The sequence below is a fragment of the Echinops telfairi genome, unplaced genomic scaffold (genome assembly GCF_000313985.2).
Source record: "Echinops telfairi isolate 266 unplaced genomic scaffold, ASM31398v2 ScPeMD7_7457;HRSCAF=8495, whole genome shotgun sequence".
NCBI lineage: Eukaryota > Metazoa > Chordata > Mammalia > Afrosoricida > Tenrecidae > Echinops > Echinops telfairi.
Window position 1 is genome coordinate 20,629,196 of NW_022111357.1, and position 9,481 is coordinate 20,638,676.

At 42.5% G+C, this 9,481-nt stretch overlaps 1 protein-coding gene across 1 annotated transcript in view; it reads right to left on the minus strand.

Annotated features, from left to right (window-relative positions):
• RCAN3 (RCAN family member 3) overlaps positions 1–4,021 on the minus strand; it is a 32,729-nt gene extending 28,708 nt beyond the window's left edge. Inside the window, exon 1 of the mRNA XM_004705351.2 lies at positions 3,774–4,021. Within this exon, the coding sequence (XP_004705408.1) occupies positions 3,774–3,950 (177 nt within the window). The 5' untranslated portion in view covers positions 3,951–4,021. The remainder of the gene's footprint in view (positions 1–3,773) is intronic.
• Positions 4,022–9,481: the final 5,460 nt, after the last annotated feature.

Below are 9,481 nucleotides of genomic sequence, written 5' to 3' on the forward strand. Positions count from 1 at the left end.
TCTTTCTTGTATTATATATTTATCTGTATATGATTTAACAGTTCATTTCTTGTTATATATCTAATTATCTTTATAAATAAATATATTATCAGCAATTTGGTTTTATCTCTCTAGAGAACCCTGTGTAACACAATCGAGAAGCCATTTTCTACACAAAGGGCAGGTACTTTCTAAAGAGACTCCCTCCCATGCTCCACGTCACTACCACTTCTTTATAATGTGTCCTATCTAGCACACTGTTGTCAATGAACATTACTGATTCCCCCCAGGTACATAAACTTATGCAAAGCAGAAGGAAGAAACAGCCCAATTTCTTACAACATCAAAGCCTAAGTTTTAGATTGAAAACTCCACATGAGCAAATCAGAAGCTGGTCTTAAAATTCTCTTTAGTTTACGAAAGGAAAAGCAGGTTAAACATAACAAACAAGTAAGCACCAACACAAGCCGTCAGAGGAGCTACTGCCAAGCTGAGCATCTGGAGAACCAGTGACGCGGCTGCTGAAGAAACAATACGGCAAAGAGAAGCCTCCTCACTCTACGGATTTATGATGCTCCTTACCGTCCCCTCTTCCCACTCTTTGAGCAAACACAGCAACAACATCCAGCAGCTGAAAAGGAAATTTCACCTTTACATGGAAATGGCACCTGGGATACTTAGTGTCTACTTAGAAGAACATAAAAGCTTGCTCCAGCAATTAGTAATAAAGACAAAAACCTTTTAAGGTCAGGGAAAAAACAAGACTTTGAAAATAAACTTGTTTAATCACAATCTAGACTAATCTGCCTATAATCCATCAGATTTACTTTTTGTGTGGTACTTACATAGATGACATGCATAAATGGGTTATAGGAAAAATAAAAGCAAAATAAAGTACATAAGAGAAAAAAAATGTAAAACCCCACCCAAACTAGCAAAACATTTTGATTTTTGTCATGTTTTTTATCCACTTAGTGCTCCATGTATAATTTGGTAATAGAAACCACATTTTACATTTTGCAGTTTTAATATTGCTTAAGCTGTTACATAAAATTTACTATGATTAAGAATTGCACATATAAACAAGAAGTACACTGAACCGTTCCTAGATTTCCTGAGATGATTTCCAATATAAATTAGGCTACAAAGTAGAACCAAGGGATGAGTCAACCAAGGTGCAGCGGAGCACCAACGAATCACACATCAGTCCTCTACCCACCACCCCGCCCCACTACCACGACCGTTCTACCTTACACGCCTGGCTAGACCGGAGAAAACACATTGGTACAGATAAGAACTCACGATACACGGAATTCAGAACAGATAAGCCCCTCAGGAATAGCAGTGGGAGTAGCGATATCATGAGGGGAGGGGGCTTGGGGAGGGGAAAGGCGAGAAAGGGGGAATCCATCACAAGGTTGGATATAAAGCCCCCCCCCCCAAAAAAAGGGACAAATAACAGAAATGTGGGTCAAGGGAAGAAAACAGACAGTTTAAGATATGAAATAATAATAACAATATATAATTGATCAAGGATTCACGAGAGTGGGAGGGTGGGAAAAAAAGAGGAGCTGAAACCAAGGCTCAAGTAGAAAATGTTTTAGAAATGATGATGGCATAAGATATAATAATAATTTATAAATTATCAAGGGTGCATGGGGGAGGGGGGAGGAGTAAGAGGAAAAAAGGAAAATGAGTTGATTCCGGGAACCCAAGAGGCAAGCGAATTTTGGGAATGATGAGGGCAACAAATGTATAGATGGGCTTTACACAATTGATCTATGTATTGTGATGAATTAATTGTATGAGCCCCAATAAATTGATTTAAAAAAAAAAAAGAAATGATGATGGCAACATATGTACAAATAGGCTTGATACAATGGATGCATGGAATGTTATAAGAGCCCCCAATAAAATGATTTAAAAAAAAAAAAGAACTGATCCCTCTAACAAGTCAAAAAAAAAGAAAGAAAAAACTAGGTTACAATTAGTAAGAATAAATGGAAATAGGCGTAGTCTCAAAGAATTCTTATGAATATAATATGAAGATAAACCAGTAGTACATGTAACTTTTAATGATACATAGTAAGGTCCATTTAATTATTTATAACATGAGCATTTAGAGTCGTTAAAAAGTATGAGAAAACTAGGAAGGATGACCTCAGGATTTCTAAGATGACTAAAATGGCAAAGAGAAGAGCAGTTGTGGGTGGGGAGGGAGGGGAAAAAAAGAGAAGCTGATGCCAAGGGCTCAAGCGGAAAGGAAATGTTTTGAAAATAATGATGGCAACCTATGTACAAATGTTTGACAGAATTGATGTATAGCTTGACATAAGAGCTGTAAGAGCCCCCAATAAAATGATTTATTAATTAAAAGAGAAAAGAAAATAGCATTTTCAAATAAAAACTCTAAAGGTACAAAGCTGCAGTCTCCCTCCTGTGCTCCACATCACCGCCAATCTCCTAGCAGGCTCACTGCAAGAGCATCGTAGCCCTGCTTCTCACCTCACCTCCCACCACTCTGGCCCACACGAGCTGTCAGTCAGTGCATCTCGCTAACGTGAAGTGTGCATTATACTCCTCTGCTGGGAAGAGCAACCTCCAAGCTTGCTATTCAAGTGCTTTGCAGGGTGGCGCTGCACTCACCTCTCCAGACTAATTACTCTTGACTTTGCTGCGTGCCACCTTCCAGAACAAAATGGCTCATACTCTCCCGACTCTATTCTGTTGCTCATTCTGGTCCTTCTGGCTGACATTTTCTTCCCAGTCCAGCTTTTCTTAAAGGCCACCTCCCCGTGGGAGCTTTCATTCCAGTTGGCTGTACTCCTCCCCCTGGTATCTCACAGTGCCTTCAAATGTCTCTAAGGGCACTCGTATTCTTTCCATGGGATACCACAGTTGTCACCCCCATGACAAGACCATGCACTATCTGAGGCAGAGGCTGTTTAATTCATTCTCTATCCCCTGCGGCAAGTGGCACAGTGCCGCACACAGTGCACGTGGGCACTCAGGTCCGCACTCAGTCAAACTGCATCGGGTTCCACTGCCTGCACAGACAGGTAGAAAGCTAAGGGTCCTGGGTGGTGTTCTGAGAAAAGCCTCGGAACATGCAAAACGCACAACCGGTGGCAGAACTATCCTATTTTGTAGGACTGACACCTATAGACTTTATAATCGCATAATGGAAAACACACACACACCCCTCTCTTCTAGGTAAATAATAAATGAATTAAAGAGCAATCTTTAAAAAAAGACAATTTTTTCCAACTCAAGTTGCAGACAGTCATACAACAAATGCTAGCAATTCTGTTGCAATGAAATCATAATCATAAGTAATACTGATAGGGAAGATAGCTGAAATAAAAGAATTGGAATCATCTCTTTAAAAAAATAGAAACCTCCTTTTGTGAATTTAGTCCAAAGAAATAGGTAGCCAGGATAAAAATCATTAACTACAGGCTCCAAAAATGAATGAGTAAATGAACAGATACAATGAAGACCTAGTGCAGAGTTCACTATAAACCGTGCTTCTCAAGGTATTTGTGGGAAATAACTAGTTTTTTAAAATATTCTCTGTATGAGCCCCTAATAAAATGATTTAAAAAAAATGTCTGTGGTAGATGGATATGCTTTATAAGACACAGTCCATTACTAAAAGCAACAGTTGCAGCAAGGTTTGCAGGCTGCACGGACTTGTTAAGACTAGTAACCAAGTGTGTCAGCTGTCCGCTGTCCCCTGGTCTGCATAGGTTCCCACGCTACCAGATGAAAGGAAAGGTGGGATGGAGGCCTACCTTCTGCTCTTGCACCTCAAACACTGCTTCATGGACGCTGCAAGCAAAAAGTGAGGTAGGCAGGTCACTTAAATCCATCATCTCTTCCAAATCTTCGTTTTCACCAAAAATCATCTCTTCTTCCTCTTCTTGGTCACTGCTACAGAGCTCTGACCGGCTATCATTCCACGATTTCATAGTGTCCCTTAGCACTATCCCCTAAAAGCAGGTCTTTTCCGTTTTAACGTTCTAGGATGTCTGCCAGGTACCTACTGTTAAAACAAAACAGAGAAAAGACTTTGATGGCCAAACAATGTTCCAATCAATCAAGTTCTCAAGACAGCAATTCATCAAATGAAGTCATTTTACTCAGGAAAAGACAAATCAGCATTTAAATCAATCCCTTAGAGGTCTCATGAATGAATTCTATATATATACTAATTTGATTTCCTTCGCATATTTATGTAACATGACTCACTGACAGTAATACATTTTTTAAAAGGCAAAAAGTCTACTGGTAAAATTGGGAAGGATAACACAAAACGAGACACCATCAATATGTATATTAGTTACTGGTCGTAGGAAGAAAATGTGAAGCAGAAGTGCCTTCACATATGTTTTGGGTTTTAGGTACACAACACTGAAACTGCACAGCAGAATAAAGCCCCTAACGATTCACTCACCAGCTGCACCCTGAAATGTGCCGAGCTGACTTTACCTTTCTGAAGCAGGCTGTTCTTTTGAATGCACTGCCAGTGAACGCGCACTCAGAATCCAGTCAGAGCTGTTAAGATTTGCTGAGGACAATCAGAGGCACGGAGCTGACGACAATGTCCCCCTTTACAGAAGGGACAGGACCTGTCTTAAACGAGCTATCTGTGTGCACATCTGTCTCCTCCAGTGAACCGCTCACCACACTCACCAAGCTCATTACCTTAAAAGTAATATGTTCCGAGACGCTGAAATGGACTTCAATACTCTGCCCAGAAGAACTGTGATCTCGGCTACCTCAGGATTGCATACTGTTTCTCTTTCATTTTGATTTTCTCTTTCATTTCAAAGGACACAAAGCTGCAGGTATATTGCTTATGTTTACATAGATTACAGGATGGTAATTATAGGATAAAAATAGTTGTGTGTGTGTGTGTGTTTCCTTTATATTGGACCAATCAGGAAAAATCTAAAAAGTAAAATATTTAACCCTTTTCACCAACATTTTCTGAATGCCCACTTGCACTCTAGGTGTGGGGGGTTGTATAGTTACTTAATCTGTTGTTAATTTGAGATGAAGAGTGAAGAGGTGGAGTCTAGCCTGTCAATCAGGTCGCAGCTTGATGACCTCCTATGGAGGTGGCTAAGGCAATAAATAGCTCACTGAAGGCAAGACACATGCTCACTCCCTGTGAGACAATACTGATGAGAAGCCTGATGAAGCTACACTGATGCCGTGGAGACCCCTGCCAGCTGAGATGCTTCTACTACCACTGGATCCACAAGACTTTACACCCACTGGCCTGAGATCTTCCTGCACTCAGCATTACTGCATGGCTATATGAGTCTGAATAGGAATTTATGGACTAGTATTGCACATATGGGCTAATATCAGACTTTTGGACTTGATCCAGACTGGGCTGGGATGTTTTCTCAATATTCAATTGTTCTTGTATCTAAAGCTCTTTCTTATACACACGAGTCTCCCTACATTTTCTCTAGTCTACCCAGACTAACACACATGGTTCCGACTCTCAAGCAGCTCCCACAGAAACAATTTTTCATCAACAACCACTCTGCTCTCCTAACGGATATGGCCCCACTAAATAACTCCAATAGTTTAAATTTCTCCTTACCCACATTTCCTTTTCCTCAGCCAACATATTATCTTCCAGACCCGCTTCTATCTTTAAAAAAGAAAGTTTCCCATAAGGATTATCTTCCCTTAATGTGCCCTTTTCTGTCCCCCCTTTCTAACTTATCTTAAGAGTAGTGTGTTGGTCAGGGTTGACTAGACAAACCTAGGGAGACACTAATATGTGTGTGAGAGAGCTTTATATCAAAGAGCAATTGAATATTGAGAAAACATCCCAGCCCAGTCCAGATCAAGTCCAAAAGTCCGACATCAGCCCATATATCTGATTCAAGTCTATAAATTTCTCTTCAGACTCATGCAGTCATGCAATGATGCTGAATGCAGGAAGATCACAGGTCAGTGGGTAGAAAGTCTTGCAGACCCAGAGGCAGTGGAAGCATCTCCATGCTGGCGTGGGTTTCCATGTGGCTTGTCAACAGGAATGTCGCAGGGAGAGTGTGGGTCTGGCCTCCAGTGATCTATTTATCTCCGTAGCATCTCCAAATGAGGTCAAGTTGCAACCTGATTGGCCGGGTAAACTCCACCCCTTTGGGTTAACACGCAATTACGTAACTGCCACAAGTAGACTAATTTGTTTGCTGTGTTCATTTCTTCAACTCCAGTCACTGCTGCAGTCAGAGCAGGTGGCCTTTAAGCCATGACCCACAGGTTGACAGGGGCCTCATGATGGACATAATGGCTTCCTAGAACTGGAACCCAGTTTAAGATATCACTAGCACACCACCTTGTCGCCCAGCCCGTTCATTCTCAGCCCTCCTTCTGGGTCTTGGTCTCTCCTGGCTTTCCTTCCTCAGTCTTTTGTTCACTGGCTCCTCTTCCTCCTCTCACACTTTGCAACTTTCCATCCTCTTTCCTGGGTGACTTTATCCACATCTTAACCACTGAGAAAGTTAGATTTTGTGTCAACTTGGCTGAGCCAGGGTTCTCAGTCGTTTGGCAGTGACTTCACAATTCCGTGATGAAATCTGTTGCGAGCAGCCGAGCAGCGGTGGGGAGGTTAGGGCGGAGTGCAGCCCTCTTACTCTAGCTGGAGCCCAGACGCAGTGGAAGGTGCAGCTTACTTCCTCGATGCTGTGGGGAAGCACGCTTTTTTCTTGGGGGATCTGGATCCTGCACCTGCCTCATTAACCTCCAGTTCTTTGGTCTTAAACCAGTAGCAGCTTGTCATATTGTCTGCAGACCCTGGCAGTCAACAGCAGCATGCCATATGATTTGCAAATCTTGGACTCATCGGACTCTGCAGCCAGAAACCTGCCCTGCTGACCTTAGACCTCTGCATCCACCAGCTTCCTAGTTTGTCAGCCATTACTGGTACGTAAGTCAGGAGAAGCCTCAGACCCGTAGACTGGAACTGGACTGGACTCACCTGCTTTTACAGCTGTCTGAGCCATCTTCTTGACAAAAGTGTGTGTGTGTAGATATACATATGCCACTGGTCTTGCTTCTCTAGAGAACCCAGCCTAACAAACTAATTAACCATCAATGGTCCTGATAATTTCCCCTGAAATTCATACACACAACCTGGTTTTCAATAACTCTTTGCTGTATCAATAACACATATACAACATGGGTATCAGTAACCGGATTTCAACTCATAGCTACCCTACAGGGCAGAGTCGACTGCTTCACGGTTCCCGAGGCTGTCCGTCTTTACGAAGCACACTTGCCCCATCTCCCTCCTACAGAGCAGCTGTGATTTCACACTGGTTTACCTGTGGCACTCCTGGACTCCCGTGGAGAGCTATGTGCTTTCCCACAACAACGATTTCAAACAAAGCAAAACATTTTTTATTGTGAACTGGGTGGAGGTTTACATTTCAGGTGATCGGTTTTTTATTCAACAGTTTAAGTATTTCTCAAGCTCCTCATTAACTGACCCTACCTGCCCTCCTTTGATTTCTCTTCTTCCTCTTGTGGATCACTAGCTTCTTTTTCACCCAAGTTAACACCTGTCATCCTCTAGCCCACTGTTTCCCTCCTTGGTCCACCCACCTTGGTAAGCTCGGTGTCTGTTCCCTTGGTGTGAAAGTCTCTGTCTTGTAGATTTACCCTTTAAAGTAAGTGGCCTCATACAATCTGTCCTTTGGTGATTGGCTAATTTCACTCAGTCTCGTGTTCTCCAGGTCCACCCCTGCATGAGGCGCTCTGTGGCTTCAGCATGGTTTTTCAGCGATGTGTAGTATTTCACTGTGTACATGGACCAATGTTCCATTATGCATTCTTCCCCTGATGGACAGCTGGGTCGTTTCCATCTTCTTGCTTTTACAAAGGGTGTTGCAATGAACATGGGCGTGCCCGTGTGGTGACTCTTACTTCTTTAGGGCATATGCCCTGCAGGGGGATTGCTGGGTCACATGGAGTTTTTAGTCCGTTGTTTGAGCTAGCGCGATGTCGATTTCCACAGGGTTGTAGAAATTTACAGTCCGACCGCCAGCCATAGATAGAATGATTCTTAAGCTGAGAAGGATGTCAGCTAAAGTTGCAGGGGAAGCAGAATAGAATCTTGTGGTAGGAAGTGAATAACAGGTATGTGTGGAAAAGGACGGTGCCCCAGGGGCTCCTTCATCTTTTCTGCTTACATACACTGAAATCTAGTCATATATATGACTACTTCCAAATTGATGTATCCAACTCAACCTTCCATTTCTGAGTTCTAGGCCTGTATTTCTAGCTTCCTCATGAACATATCTACCTGGGTAGTCTACACATAGTACATTAAAAACACTAACAAAACCCTTCTTCCTTGATTAGGTTATTACGCCTGAAATTGCCAATCTGGGAGGATGAGCTGGTGGGAGGAAAATGACTTCCATTGTAATATTTTCTTCAAAACTAAGTTGCTGGGTAGAATTTGTAGCTCCCATAGTACCTTGCTCATTTGTTATGTATTTATATTATTTGTTCATGAATCACTCTTAGCTACCAGGGAGCCTTTGAATCCATGGTCTCTGGGATCGTTTCTAGTATATGCCAACTAAGGACATTATTGTTGCTGAATGAAAGCAGACAGCATTGCATTATGGCACTGACACGGCAGCACAAAGGAAAATTCACTTCTGCCTAGGAATACCGAGCGCTTCCCAAAGGAGGGTACAGTGAAGCTTAAAGGGCCCAAACAGGATTTCAGCAGGAAGAGTGGAATGCACTCCAGGCAAAGCAAAACAAAGGTGGAAAGACAAAAGGATCAGCATGCACAGAGATCATGTGATCCCATGTGGCTGGAGGGTACCACATTTGACTGGGTGACAATAAGACAAGTTAGAAAGACAGGGCTGGCAGCCTGCTGGGAAAGTAAGGTTACAGAGTTCTGACATACAAACAGGCCCAAAGTTTTGGGGTAGGGAAATGATAAGGATTCTCCTCCTTTTACTCCATTTCCCCACAAACCTTTGGAAGGCCCCTCGTATTATCAACCCAATTTGTTTCAGTAAAAGTAGGTTGTCTTAATATCTTATCTCAGGAGTACAGAAGGAGCCATGATGATGTAATGGGTTACACACTGGGCCGTTAACAGCTAGTTCAGGAGTTCGAACCACCTCCGTGGTTCTTTCTCTGTGGGAGAAAGACAAGGCTTCTTACTCCCATAAATGAGTTACAGTCTTGGATACCCACAGGGTCAGTTACACCATGTCCCACAGGGTTGGGAGCTCTGAATGGCTAGATCAGAGCCAACTTACTTCTGTTAAGTTGCATCCTGCCCCATCCCCCCTACCCTCCCCCCAATCCAGACAAAGTTCCTTCCTCCTACCCCTGAGAAGGAAGAAGAAAAAACTCTGAGCACAGGAAATAATCCTTCAGTTGACTAAAAAGAAAAAAAAAATTCTAAGAATGTTATAGCTTCACTTCCTGTTTTCTCCTTTCA